Source organism: Hyla sarda, chromosome 1 (genome assembly GCF_029499605.1).
Source record: "Hyla sarda isolate aHylSar1 chromosome 1, aHylSar1.hap1, whole genome shotgun sequence".
Classification (NCBI taxonomy): Eukaryota; Metazoa; Chordata; class Amphibia; order Anura; family Hylidae; genus Hyla; species Hyla sarda.
This window is the reverse complement of record NC_079189.1, coordinates 73,757,861-73,773,733: the sequence shown is the minus strand read 5'-3', so window position 1 is coordinate 73,773,733 and position 15,873 is coordinate 73,757,861. Positions and strand designations below refer to the sequence as shown.

The following is a 15,873-nucleotide window of genomic DNA, read 5'->3' as shown; positions in this document are numbered from 1 at the left end:
TTTTTACCCCTGGTATGACAACCAAAAATCTATTATTTGCTCTATAAAAACTCCCCACTATTCTATTTCTTAGCATTCATTGGGGAAGAGTTATACTCTATAAAACTGATAGGAAAAATGCTAAACCTACAAATGGTATTTTATTTTCACATTCCTTTCTGCTTAATATAAAAAAAAAAAGTCTATAAAATATGGCAAAAAAAGAAGCAATTTACCTCGAATGTAAGACTTCGGTGGAGAAGCGCTGTTGTATGAAAAGTGTTCTAGTACAGAGGTATCCCTGGAGAAGCAGAGCAAAACCTAGGGAAATAACAGTAGTTTAAGAAGAACATTTAAAAAGAAAGCCCTATTTGCATGCAGCTATTAAGCAAAGAAACATGCAGAGATCTTCAAGATGTTAAACTGCAGACCTAATAAGACTGGCCATCCATATAACATTCAGAAAACAGCATTTTGAGATAATGAAAGGCGCAGGTTCCTAGCTCACAGATATTTACAAGTAAATTAGCCTGGACTCCTATTAGGGATGCCCTATGTGACCTCTTGTTCTTCATGGTTTATTATATGGCATTTATTTAAGTGCACACGCTCTAAAATTATCTTATGTGACTTAATAGAGTTGTGTCGTGTTCAGGTCTATGAAAAGACAACAAAAAGGTTGCTCGGCAGCAATTATTTCTGAGATGCAATTAAATGTTATTATTAAGAAAACAAGACTTTAGCCTAGGTGAGAACCATGCTTAAAATGAATGTCTTCATTGTATTACCATGTCAATTTTAGGCCCACTTTCTGTGCAGATTACTTTCTAAATATATCTTTATATATAGCTTCTAATGATTCATTTAGACCTATGATACAATTCAGGCTCCATGGAGCCAGCAGTAGGTAAGCTTGGGGCTCACTGAATGTCATATACAGAGTAGAAGGGTAGAAATTAACATCTATTATTTTAAGACCTAAACTGTGGATTGGCCAAGCAATAATATGTACGATGCATATTAGAGTCACTGTGTATAGTATACACTGGTTACTGTCACTCAGACAAAACATCAGTAAACCCGAAGTCTGTACCAATTCCGTTGTTTTTAATGATCAAAGAGACCAAAAAAGTCAGTTTCTCAAATTAAATTTTTTATGATACTGCTTGTTGTGTTTCTCTATCCCAATGGTCTCCAAACCTTGGCACTTTCGATGTTACAAAACTACAACTCCCAGCATACAGATGTTGGCAACATATAGTAACATAGTTCATAAGGTTGAAAAAAGAACAGAGTCCATCAAGTTCAACCTATAACCCTAATGAGTCCCTACCGAATTAATCCAGAGGAAGGCAAAAAACCCTCATACTAGGGGTAAAAATTCCTTCCCGACTCCAAATATGGCAGTCAGAATAAATCCCTGGATCAACGTTCTGTCCCTATAAATCTAATATACAAAACCAGCAATGTTCTTACTCTCCAAAAATGCATCCAGGCCCCTTTTAAATTCTTTTACAGAGTTCACCATGACCATCTCCTCCGGGAGAGAATTCCACAGTCTCACTGCTCTTACAGTAAAGAACCCCCATCTGTGCTGGTGTAGAAACCTCTTTCTTCTAAACGTAGAAGATGCCCCCTTGTTTTAGATACAGTCCTGGGTATAAACAGATCATGGGATATATTTATACATAGTATTTAAGTCTCCCCTAAGCCTTCTTTTTTCTAAACTAAATAACTCTAATAATTCTGATAATCTTTCTGGGTACTGCAGTCCTCCCATTCCCCGTATTACCCTGGTTGCCCCTCTTTGAACCCTCTCCAGCTCCACTATATCTTTCTTGTACACTGGTGCCCAGTACTGTACAGTATTCTATGTGTGGTCTGACTAGTGATTTGTACAGCGGTAGAATTATTTCCTTGTTGTGGGCATCTATGCCCCTATTGATGCACCCCATGATTTTATTTGCCTTGGCAGCAGCTGCCTGACACTGGTCACTACAGCTAAATTTACTGTTAACTAAAACTCCCAAGTCCTTTTCCACATCAGTCGTCCCAAGTGTGCTCCCATTTAATACATAATCTCAGCCCGGATTTTTCCTCCCCATGTGCATTACCTTACATTTATCAGTGTTGAACCTCATCTGCCACTTCCCAGCCCAAGCCTCTAACCTATCCAGATCCATTTGTAACAGTGCCCTGTCCTCTATTGTGTTTACCGCTTTACAGAGTTTAGTATCAACTGCAAAGATTGCTACTTTACAATTCAACCCCTCTACAAGGTCATTAATGAATATATTAAATAGGACAGGACCCAATACTGACCCCTGTGGTACCTCACTAGTAACGGTCACCCAATCAGAATAAGTACAATTAATAACCACCCTCTGTTTCCTATCACTGAGCCAGTTACTTACCCACTTACACACATTCTCCCCCAGCCCAATCCCTCTCATTTTATGCACCAACCTATTATGTGGAACCGTATCAAATGCTTTGGAAAAATCCAGATATATGACATCCAGCAATTCCTTTTGGTCCAGTCTGGAGCTCACCTCCTCATAAAAGCTGATCAGGTTAGTTTGACAGGAACGATCCCTCATAAAGCCATGCTGATTTGGAGTCATACATTTATTTGTATCAAGATATTCCAAAATAGTATCTCTTAGAAAACCCTCAAACAATTTACAACAGAGTTTAAACTAACAGGCCTATAATTTCCGGGGTCACCTTTTGTCCCCTTTTTAAATATTGGTACATTTGCCTGCCATGTGCCAGTCCTGGGGGACATGGAGGACAACAAATTGGAGACCCTTCTATCCAATTAAAATGAGAGCATTGATGTGCATATTTATAATGGAGAAAAGGGAATTTGCGGCTGGCAAATGGCAGAAGCAAATGGGCCCACAAATGATCCAGTGGTTGCTCATATTGCCTAAAAATAGGCTCTGTAAACAAGCGCATGTTGGCTCATTTAATAGAGCCCTTAAAGCCTATGGCCATGCTGCTATATATGTCAGAATACCCTTTTAATGGTACACCAATACACACTGGTGTACATACAAACATGATATGAATGCCATCTAACGGTGATACAGTATTCTCAATGTGATCAAACAGATCACAGCTGTAGACCATCTGCCAGTATTATATGAGAAAAGGTGAGGGCTCTACTAAATTACTTTAAGCTTTTCCAGCCCACACTGTGCATACTTAGGTTTATTTGGCATGCCTCTGGTCTGAAAAATCTAAGGTCCTAAAGCAAAACTTGAAGTAGGGCTCAAAGACCTAAAGCAGCTAAGTTTACCACCTCTGCACTGTCCTGTGTCTTCTACACATTCTCATCTTCTCGTGAGCTCTGCTATCAATCTTTTACTGCTCCCTATCTTTCTTCTTTTACACCTACCACTTTGATCACTACCAGATAGGTTCCCCTTGGCTTAATGCACAGCTGCTATACCTTCTACCCAGGGTGTTTCTGCCTTGTCAACCACTCCATATCATTTGCCATACAGACTGTTAAGTATACACTAAATGACCAACAAGCTTTACAATTAAGCTTTACAGAAGATTTCAGTGTAAGACAAGTGTCAAGAAGGTTGAACCAAGCTGCCCAAGTGCCAGAGCCTGGCATATCTCTTCATTTAAGGGGAAACAGTCAGCTGCAGAAACCACAATTCTGAGATTCTGTCCAGATTAAAAGCTACTATTGGTTAAGAATCTGTCAGCTCTATTTGCTGCTATGAGGTGCAGACACTGTTGGAGAGCTGTTAGGGTATAAAAGCAACCAGTAGTTTTCCTGGAGCTGATGATGGCTGCCATACTTACAAAATCACATTTTTATTTCTCAGCCAAGTTTCAAGTTAGGGCCGAACTGCTAAAGTACCACAGCTTGGCATGCCTCCTTGCTCGCCCTCACCTCCCAGCCCCTATTTGATCGATGTACAGGGCTCTGTATGTCAATCAAGGAGGGGTAAGAGGGGAGGGCGAGTGAAGAGGTAAGCCAGGCTCTGGCACTTGAGCAGCTTGGTTCTGCCTTCCTGACACTTGGCTGAGATATAAAAAAGATGAAGTTTGGCAACGTAGAAATTAGCTTTTTTTTTTCCTACTAGCTGAGTACCGGCGCTGCCCGGTTTTACCTGCCTTATCCTTGTGGGGGAGGAAAATCAACAAAGGAGGAAGCTTTTGTCCTCGTATTCTGTCCTTAAATACTGACCCCATATCCCAACCTCATATCCCGACTTCATATCCCATCTCCATATCTAATCCTCATATCCTGTCCTCATTTCCCAACCTCATATCCCATCCCCAGGTGGGGCTGAGTTGTGAATAAAGGTATTGTAAGCTGAAAATAAAAAGGGGTGTGGCTTAAAGGGTGTGTCTTTGCTTAAAGGGTGGGTGTGTCTTTGCAAGATGGGGTATAGCATGCAGGGAGGGTGTGGTTTGCCAGTGACTTACGCATTCACCAGGAGATGCAGAGCGGAGCTTGTGGAGTAAGGCACCAGAAGTCCTATACACTTGCAGGGGACTTGAAACAAAAACCCCATCCTTCACATATGGGGGTAGGTTAGGGGTTAATTTAATTATATATTTTTATTTGACATATAAATAACATGTGACCAAGTATTAGCGATAATACTTTCGATAATACTATAACGGAAGTTATGCTGGAACATACATTTTCCACAGATTTGCATTGGACTTTAAAGGGGTATTCGGGGCAAAAACATTTTATCCTCTATCCAAAGGATAGGGTATAAGATGTCTGATCGCGGGGGGGCCCGCTGCTGGGACCCCCGCGATCTCCATGCAGCGCCCGCAATCTATGTGGGCACTGCGTCTCTAGTTTCGGAAACGTTCCAGACTGGGGACGTGACCTCAGACATAGACATGAATGGAGGGGGCGTGGCGTGACGTCACGTCCCCAGTCCCGGAAACCCGGAGGTTTCTGAAACTAGTGACACAGTCCCTGCATAGAATGCCAGTGCTGCAGGGAGATTGCGGGGGTCCCAGCAGCGGGCCCCCCGTGATCTGACATCTTATCCCCTATCCTTTGGATAAAATGTTTTTGCCCGGAATACCTTTAAACAAAAACCCCGAGCCTCGCAAATGGGGGTAGATTAGGGTTAAATTAACTATCCTATATTTTTAGTGGACATATAAGTAACATGTGACCAAGTATTATCGAAGTATCTCCAGGTGTTTGGAAGTTATGCAGTAAAATATATTTCCCATAGACTTGCATGGGACTTTAAATAAAAACCCCGACCCTCGCAAATGGGGGTGGGTAAGGGTTAAATTACCTATCCTATGTTTGTTGTTGACATATAAGTAACATGTGTGCCAAGTTTCATGTTAATATCTTTAGCCGTTTGGAAGTGATGCTTGAACATACACACATACAGTACATACATACACACATACATACATACACACACACACACACACACACACATCGAGTTTTATATACTGTATAGAGGTTTATAGATAAACTAGAGCTGGGAATTGAGCTGAAATTTACTTTCATCTTTCTAAAAAGTTGCTTTTAATCTGCACAGACTCTCAGTATTGCAGCTTACTGATTCCCCTGAAATTGTACGGTAATTATAGTAGTACAGTAGTAGTAATAATCAAGTCATCCTGAGAAATTGACAGTACTCTACAGAGAATGTAGCTAGACACATATCAACAGATTTCAGTCAATATTAAAAGCAATAGATCATCTTAAAGACATTCATTTTATGTATCACTGGCCTCTTTAGAGTCTCTTCTCTTTCCAATCACTGCAGGTGGAAAACTTGCCTAGGGACTTTAACCCTAATAAAAAGGTTGCATTTACCAATGTTGTCAAAATAAATATGTCGATATTTATCACTTCATCACTGTTCTTATATATATACATACATATATATACACACACACACACACATTTTTATTATTATAGCTAACAGTACATGTAACAGTGCGTAGTAAGGGTGGTGATAAGCAACAAAAGGCGAATTTAAAGAAATAAAGATGGTACAGCTTGTAATTTAAGATTGGCATCAGACGTAGCAAGTAGTATAACCTAAAGCTTCTGGATCTCAATGCAAAATTTGTAACAGGTTCACTGGTGGTGTTCTTTTTCCGACCTTGCTGCATTTTTATCTGAACAAAGAAATCAATAAATCTTATGAAGTATATTGAATGGTGAGTGCCTCTTATTACACTCTTTCAAATTTAAAATTTGAAACAGGGACCTTTATCTACCATGTCCTTTTTTTTAATAATATTTATGTCTTGTTATGTGACAGATGGAGCTTTGTATCCATTCAGACACAAGGGCATGGATGCGACAGCTGCCCCTACACTCTCAGGGGGACATTTATCATTGCCTTTACACCACGTTACGGTTCTAAATGTCCCTGCAAACTTTTTTTTTGCACAATTTTTGGTAGAACATAATTCAAATATCTACTGTTTGGTGCACCTTACACACTATTTGCAGTGTGGAGCTGTATTTATTATTTGTGATAATAAAATTTGTAAAATTGCGCAAATCTGCTTTTTTTGCGCAAGTGTACAATAGCTAACAGGACACTTACAAATGTGTCAGATGCCAGAACACAAAGCTTAAACCTAACTCTGCAGCTCACTGCTTTCTATAATTGCACAGAATTCTGTGCACCATTTTGGTAAATTGTCTAAAACTGTGTAGAAAATACAACATGAAAACAGGGCTAAAATCTCTACTACCTCACACCAACATTGACAAATGTTCCCCTCTTAGGAGAGAAAAGGGAGGCTCACAAACAACGGTTCTTGATCTGGTCATCAAGTTCAAGATGGATTCAATTTATACACTGACCTTAATAATAAAACAGTATGAGGTAAATGTTATAAAACAAAACAAAACAAAAAAAAAGGATTTATTGTATAGTTTAAAACCCAAAAAGGGGATATGGTGCCCTGTATCAGAGAAAAAAGTTCTGACCGCTATAAAAAAGTAAGCTTAACCATTGATGATAGATCTTGAAGCTGGATGATGAAGCTGGACTCGCAACTTAAATAAAAACATTTAGCTATATATGCATTTACCTTGCTCCCTTTACATAGTAATCCTTAAAGGTGTGATCACTGCCCTAAGTTCAAAGTTCCCAAGGCGGAAGTCTACCACTGCCCAGGTCTGCTCTTACTAGAATCAGGTATTGGGCCTTCTCAGGAAATTAAGATCATTTACTGGATCCTTGGGCCACTATGAAGCACTTTTCCATATCAGAGTTGATAGTTCTGAGTCTTCTTCGTCATATATGCATATAACCGCAATGCAATTGCTCATTCAGTGTTTACATTGGGCAGATAGTGTTCGTTGTGTGAATATTTGCCCCCTTCCCCTCCCACTATACCACAATTAGTCACAGCACTGAAACTTCTATTTACTGTGGATATGATTGAGGTTCTATGTGATAAGAAACGTATGCCAAAAAAGTTTTTTGTAGATGGCAACTGTTTCTCGCCTACTATTAATATCTTGACTAAATAGAACCTATAATGCGTCCATTTTGAGTATCCAGTGGTACGCACTGGCAGAACTCTCTGGCTCCTTGGGGGCCTTGAAAGCCCCATGACTTTCCTCATTCTGGTGGATTGTTCCATACCACTCTACTTCGTCAGGAACATTTCACGTGTACTTTATGGAGACTTGTTATCTAACTTGTCTTAAAAGTTATCCCCTATCCAAAGCATGTGGGATAAGTTTTAGATTGCAGGGGATCCAACCGCTGAGACCCCCCGCTATCTCCTGCACAGCACTCCGGCAGTCCCCAGAAAGGGGTCGTGTTGACCCCCACACCATGCAGCGTCCGACACACCTTTTCCATGTATCTCTAAGGGAGAGCCGGAGATAAAGCGTTTGGGTATTTCCAGCTCTCCCATAGAAACACATGGAGGGAGCGTTTTAGCCGCCACTTTGTGCAAGAGTCGACATGCTCTCCTCCTGGGAACTGCAGGGGTGCCGTGATGGAGATGGGGGGGGGGGGGGTCCCAGCGGTTAGTCACCCCCCCCCCCCATCTAAAAGCTTATCCTCTATCTTTTGGATAGGGGGGATAGGTTTTACTGCGCTGGAGTACTCCTTTAAATATATGTTAATTGATGGTTTATAACCACCTCTTCATGACCACATTTGTAGGGACTTCCTTTATGCAGTAGCTGCCACTCCCTTATGACTAGCTGTTATATATTATCTGGGCCTGGTTTATGTTATCTTGTTTTGCTTTCTCCAGTGGATTGGTCTAATGGTCAAGCCCGGATCTGACTCAATGTGACAAATCTTACTAAAGGTCAGCTAGAATGCGGGGACATTCTCTTCCTTGTTTCGGCAATAACCATTACCCTGTAGGTGACAGGTCCTCTCTCTTTGCCAATTGCCTTCTTAATGTACTCTTTAGTCACCATCTGCCAATGGCATTAAGATTTGTGCCAGTGGTTTGTTATGCCATGCCATGAAAATCTTTAAAAAAATGTCATTTAGAAAAAAAAAAAAAAAAAAGATATTACCTGTGAGAATGTTGGACCTATAAATGACAAGATGTTACTTGAACGTTTGCCTTTATATATATTCAGCATTGTAGGCTACACTGAGAGGTTTCAGAAATGCAGCGTGATAACAGCTGTGTACTTTAACCACTCCAATTTCCTTCAAGATCGAATTTGCCAACAGCAAGTTTTAAACACTGTGAACACATTGTGCAAAGAAATAACCATTTGTATAGAGATTTCCAGTGCTAAGCATTTGTAAATTTTTTATTATTTTGTTTTGCCGTGGTGTGAAAAGCCAACACAATAATAACAGCTACAGTATTTAACTCAAGGGAACAAAAATGAAATGAATGTAACCATGCAAGTACAGTGATCAATTCATAACAGAACATCAAAGGTAATGTATGCAGCAGCAATTATCAATATAAGAATGTAATACATGGATCCATTATATCTGAGAGGGCCACATAATACAGCACCACATTCCTGGGATGTGTTGAGAAAAGCCACATATGACTAGCATTCATGATGCAATTCCTCACAATTATGGTTTAAAGCGACGTTTCAAAACAATTTATCACAGGAATACATTGATATAATTCACTAAAATAGGTATCATCAAGTCGATAACATCATGTCATACTTCTAATAATAAAAACAAACTGAAAATTCATACAACATGCGCTGTGGCATACTGAAGAACGCATAGGCTTTGGCCCCAACTTTATCAACTGGTTCAAAGTGTTCTATACCTCTCCTACAGCCTGGACTAAGGCTAGGTATTTTAGACTTTATAGGGGGACTAGGTCAGAGTGTCCTTGCTATTTTCTCTTGCAACTAAGCTCTTGGTGGAAACTATTTATAATACTGCTATTAGGGGGTTTCGCTAAGGTGAGGTGAATAATAAGATAGCGTTGTATGTGAATGACACTTTACTGTTTATGGAGGATACAGGGCCCTTCTATTACTCGAGTGATGTCTCACTTAGATTCTTTATCTGGCCTCACAATGAATGAGAATATAATCATCCCTTATGGCCCCAGACAAAGTCACACACTAATAATTGATAACTTACATACCCTGTGTCAGTCAATTCTCCTATTTGGGGATCCAGATTACAGATTCTTTCGAGAATCTAAATTTGAGGCCATTATTGTTTTAGTTTAAACCATTCCCTTAGGTAGAGGGTAGGGCAAAACTAATCACAATAGTACTAATGCAGTAACTGTTTAAGTTCTTCACAATGCGCTGGTCTGGCTGCCTCTCAATAGATTCCACCATATAAATGCTTTATTTAGAGACTAGATTTGAAAGGGCGTGCATCCTAGGATGAAAGTAAAGACTTCACAGAGGCAAAAGCCTGATAAAGGGTTGGCCCTCCCTAACCCATGGCTTTATTTCCTTGCTGCCCAAGGCCAACAATAGGGTTGGGCAAGAGAAATGAAGTCTCGGCCCTCACAGGTAATCTTTGCAAGATTACGTGTGAGTGCCGAGACTTCATTTCTCTTGTCCGATTTAGTCTCTGGTCTGCATGCACCACCTAGGACACGAGTGCCGACTCCTTTTACTCCAACAATAGGGTTGGGGGCTGGGAAAAGAAGATGCATAAGATATGTCGGCCTTGATGTAGAGCTATTATCTCAAAACCAGAGATCTAGCCGCTGCATTAGAGGTACGAAAATGCTCTAGGATAAAGATGCCTTTTCCTGAACAGTCCAGATTGTGACGGGTTGAGTCTTGGAGAGTAATGGGCATCACTAAGTTTATAGTCAGACAATAATAAAAAAAATTGCAGAATAAAAACCAGTTGCCAAGCTGTAGCTTCTACTGGTATCTCCAGCTCTACCATGCTTTTGACACTCAAAATAGACTTCCAATATGATCACTAAAGACACCTCATTTAAAGGGGTACTCCACTATTAGACATCTTATCCCCTATCCTTTGGATAGGGTAAGATGTCTGATCGTGGGGGGCCCGCTGCTGGGGACCCCGCAATCCCCCCCCGCAGTAGCCCAGTATCTCAGCATCCCGGATCTAAGTTTTCCCCCGAGGCTGATGATGGGCGGTGCAGGGGACAGGGCATCGGGATGTCACATCTGCCAACTCAATGTAAGCCTATGGAAGGGGTGTCACACCCCCTCCCATAGACTTGTATTGAGGGGGTGGGGCATGAAGTCATGAGGGGCCCCTTTAAGTCTCAAATACATTATGCATAAGTGGAAGGGAAATGTAGGGCAAGTGTTAGGATTCGGCAGGCTGGATGTGGATCCTCTGTGTCAGCGAGGGATTGGCGTGAACCATGTCGGTGGACCGGTTCTAGGTTGCTACTGGTCTTCACCAGAGCCCGCCGCAAAGCGGGATGGTCTTGCTGCGGCGGTAGCAACCAGGTCGTATCCACCGGCAATGGCTCAACCTCGCTGACTGCTGAGAAGGCGTGGGACAGAAGGACTAGACAGAGGCAAGGTCAGACGTAGCAGAAGGTCGGGGCAGGCGGCAAGGTTCGTAGTCAATGGAGATAGCAAGAGGTCAGGAACACAGTTATGGCAAACACAATAAACGCTTTCTCAAGGCACAATGGCAACAAGATCCGGCAAGGAAGGAAAGGGGAAGTGAGGTTATATAGACAGGTGCACAGGTGGAAGCTAATTAGACTGATTGGGCCAGGCACCAATCATTGGTGCACTGGCCCTTTAAATCTTAGAGAGCTGGCGCGCACGCGCGCCCTAAGGAGCGGAGCCGCACGCGCCAGGACGTGACAGCCGGGGACCGGGACAGGTGAGTGACTTGGGATACGGTTCGCGAGCGGGCGTGTCCCGCTATGTGAATCGCATCCCCGCCGGCAGTGTCAGTGCAGCGCTCCTGGTCAGCGGGAGAGAGGAACGATGCGAGCGCTCCGGGGAGGAGCAGGGACCGGGAGCGCTCGCCGTAACAGCAAGTAGATTGTCCTAACTCTACAGTATATTTTTATAGAGTATATAAACCACCTGCGATCCTCTATTGTGCTGGCAATAGGAGCAATGACAATTTTCCAAGATGTTTTCATATTGCGGACCTAACTGGGAGTTTCCATTGTTATATAACAGAAATTATGAACCACACCTCAAAGATCTCGTCATACTAGATGGTACACAGTGATATTGATGAAGACAGAATTGTTTGAAAAAATGCAGAATTTTATTACAATGTGATTAAATATAAATGCATTAATAAAACATACATAAAAAAAACTATAAAAAAAAAGCACCAATATTAATTTATAAAAATAAAGATTTCTACCACTGGGCCCTAGTGGTAAATAGTAGGATGAATTAATCTGCAATGGTTACTATATGATATCGGCATTAGAATAATTAATCTCAAAGAAAGTCCATTAATAATATTAAGGCAGATGGTAAATTACTTTGAATGGTTTTGGATAGATTGTGAAGTTCTTATATGTATAAAATACCCATGTTGACATGATGTTGCTGTATTGTAACAATGCTAATACATAGCATGAATAGCTAGACACTGGGAGGTTTGCTCACGGATACCCCTTCCTCAGTAGATAGAATTCTATCTACTGAGGAAGGGGTCGTACAGATATATTGAGTACCCTGAAATGCATCTAGATACATTGCAAACTGCTTGCTAAATTTCGTGAAACTGGTTCAGTGTTAGATTTCATGCGTCCACATTTTGGCAAATCCGTCACTAATGAAGGAACATCAGTGGCTGTCCTAGCTTCATTCAGCAAGAGCCCACAGCGTAGCACTCGCCGCATGTCACTGGAGATTGGCATTAGTCGAACATCCCTTCGGCACATATTAGCTACTCACAAATGGCACCCTTACAAACTCCAGCTACTACAGCATCTCAACGAGGATGACCCAGATCAGGGCATTGAATTTGCCCTAGGAGGAGGGCTCAGGGTAAAGGACAGTCATTGCAGAACAAAATTAAAGAGGGAAAGTCTCTACTTTCCAGTCAGAAGAGTACTAAAAAAGCACACACACAGCAGGGGGACAGATCCACACGATACAATAAATGCAGGAGCAAGTTACTCACACTCCAAGCATGTAGCCAGGGGTGAATAGTGGATGTGAGTTGAGCAAAGGCAGATCAGTGGGGAATTGGAGAAGACGCACACCAGAAATGCCAAGATGGTGGACAGGAGCCGGCTGGGAGAAAGCAAGATGGCATAAACATGTACTGACTACTGAAGCTTGGGAGTACAGCCACAAAGAAAGGCTGCAAAACTCCCGGTAATGGAAGCACTTTAATATAGGCACTGACTGGAGGCACTATGGTGGTGGCATGCATGACAGGGCAGGAGGTAAGGTCCCTGAAAACTCTACACCAACACATCCACAGATTTATTGTGGATTCCCCTAAATCGACATATTTATTGTGGATTTAAACTTCTCCATTTAGGTCAATGAAGAAAATATGCAATATATCCACAGTGGATCCGACACAATCATTTACATAATGTGAATTTAAAGGGGTATTCCAGGCCAAAACTTTTTTTTTTATATATCAACTGGCTCCGGAAAGTTAAACAGATTTGTAAATTACTTCTATTAAAAAATCTTAATCCTTCCAATAGTTATTAGCTTCTGAAGTTGAGTTGTTGTTTTCTGTCTAACTGCTTTCTGATGACTCACGTCCCGGGAGCTGTGCAGTTCCTATGGGGATATTCTCCCATCATGCACAGCTCTCGGGACGTGACATCATCATTGAGTAGTTAGACAGAAAACTTCAGAAGCTAATAACTACTGGAAGGATTAAGATTTTTTTAATAGAAGTAATTTACAAATCTGTTTAACTTTCCGGAGCCAGTTGATTTATATATATATATATATATATATATATATATATATATATATATAAAAGGTTTTGCCTGGAATACCCCTTTAATATCTGCACCATGTGGATCAGATTTTCAAAATTTCATTCACTTGGCTGCTCGTTAATCGTCTGAGGTTTTTCGACACGGAAATTAAAAGCAAAGATATGCCACGGGTGACCTCACCTAAACCTCATCTTAGGCTACATAACTAACAGCAGAGAAAAGGCTGGTGCCAATGGCAACCAGTAGAACAAAAAAAAAAATGAGGCACTGCAATATCAATGCAAGGTTTGTAATGCAAACTATTTCACATACATGTAGATTTAAGCTAAAAACAGAGTGTGCACATAAGTGTTAGAGCGCAGCTCTTTTAGCCAAAGCAGAGCGCTGTCGACAATGAGTGTTTTCTTCCTGATGGCCTAGATCTGTCTACCCATTATAAAGTTCATCAATCATTTCACTAGTTGGCATGTAAAAAAATGTCTTCAGCAACTTCAGTAAGATACATGTATGGCTGGTTGCAGAAGACTGATTGGATTTAGTTTAAGAGGTTGTCCTGATAATCATTTTCAAACAGCTTTCCTTTTTAAACCAGTATGATGTTGAGTCTACATGTCCTTCCATTGCACTAGTTTTTAATAAATTATTTCCTTACTTAGACATATGAGAATAATGATAATGTAGAAAAATAATTTTAACCTGTTAAGGACCCAGGGTGTACAGGTACGCCTTGCCACCCTGGTACTTAAGGACCCAGGGCGTACCTGTACGCCTGTGGGAATTTCGGTCCTTGCCGCGCGCCGGGCAGGGACCAGACCGGGGTGACTGCTGATATCGATCAGCAGGCACCCCGCGCAAAGGATCCCCCTCCCCATGTGAATTCACACCAGCGATTTGCACCGATTCCGGGTCATATGGGTCTATGGTGACCCGGAAAATAAGGGGGATCGGGGTTGTCCAAGACACCAACGATTCCCCTGAAGGGATAGGAGTGAGGTGGCAGGGGTGCCACCCCTCCTATCCATGCTATTGGTCATCCAGAAGCAACGACCAATAGCAGATCGGGGGCGGGGGGGGTTTAACTTTCGGTTTCCCCGTTTTGCCCACCCACAATAGGCGGGGCAGAACAGGGAAACCGACAAGGATCGTCGCCGAAGGTCCACTTACCCATCGGCGGCAGCGGGCGGCGATGATGTGTGGCTGGCTCTCTGGATCCTACGGAAGCCGGTGAGTTGCCTAGCAACATCTGGAGGGCTACAGTTTGAGATCCCTATACAGAGGTCTCTAAACTGTAGCCCTCCAGATATTGCAAAACTACAACTCCCAGCATGCCCAGACAGCTGTTTGCTGTGTGAGCATGCTGGGATTTGCAGTTTTGCAACAGCTGAAGGGCTACAGTTTGGAGATCACTGTGCAGTGATCTCTAAACCGTGGCCCTCTAGAAATTGCAAAACTACAACTCCTAGAATGCCCACACAGCATGAGCTGAAGGTGCAACAGCTGAAGGTACGCAACTACAACTCCCAGCATGCCGAGACAGCTGTTTGCTGTCTGGGCATGCTGCGATTTTTAGTTTTGCAACATCTGGAGGGCCACAGTTTGGAGATCACTGTGCAGTGGTCTCTAAACTGTAGCCCTCCAGGTGTTGCAAAACTGAAAATCCCAGCATGCCCAAACAGCAAACAGCTGTCTCAGCATGCTGGGAGTTGTGGTTGCGTACCATCAGCTGTTGCATAACTACATCTCCCAGCATGCCCTTCCGCGATCAGTACATGCTGGGACTTGCAGTTTTGCAGGGTACATTCACACAGGCAGGTTTACAGTAAGTTTCCTGCTTGAAGTTTGAGCTGCGGCAAATTTTTTGCTGTAGCGCAAACTCCTAGCGGGAAACTCACTGTAAACCCGCTAGTGCGAATGTACCCTAAAAACACTACACTACACTAACACATAATAAAGGGTAAAACACTACATATACACCCCCTTACACTGTCCCCCCCAATAAAAATGAAAAACGTATTGTACGGCAGTGTTTCCAAAATGGAGCCTCCTGCTGTTGCAAATAACAACTCCCAGCATTTCCGGACAGCCACTGACTGTCCAGGCATGCTGGGAGTTTAGCAACAGCTGGAGGGACCCTGTTTGGGAATCACTGGCGTAGAATACCCCTATGTCCACTCCTATGCAATCCCTAATTTAGGCCTCAAATGCGCATGGTGCTTTCTCATTTCGGAGCCCTGTCATGTTTCAAGGAAACAGTTTAGGGCTACATATGGGGTATTTCTGTACTGGGGAGAAATTGCACTACCATTTTTTTTCTCCTTTTACCCCTTATGAAAAGGAAAAGTTGGGGGCTACACCAGCCTCTTAATGTAATAAAAAAAAAAATACCCCAAATGTGGGCGTAAAATGCTCTGCGGATGCACAACAATGCTCAGGCGTGAGAGTACACTATGAACATTTGAGGCCTAAATTGGTGATTTGCACAGGGGTGGCTGATTTTACAGCGGTTCTGACATAAACGCAAAAAAAAAAAATACCGATATGTGA

At 42.1% G+C, this 15,873-nt stretch overlaps 1 protein-coding gene across 5 annotated transcripts in view; it reads right to left on the bottom strand.

Annotated features, from left to right (window-relative positions):
* The window catches only part of TBC1D19 (TBC1 domain family member 19), a 154,082-nt gene that overhangs the window by 30,090 nt on the left and 108,119 nt on the right, over nucleotides 1-15,873 (bottom strand). For all 5 annotated transcript variants that reach the window (XM_056556005.1, XM_056556023.1, XM_056556032.1 and 2 more), the window contains one exon: nucleotides 216-300. In XM_056556005.1, coding sequence (XP_056411980.1) covers nucleotides 216-300 — 85 coding nt within the window. The remainder of the gene's footprint in view (nucleotides 1-215; nucleotides 301-15,873) is intronic.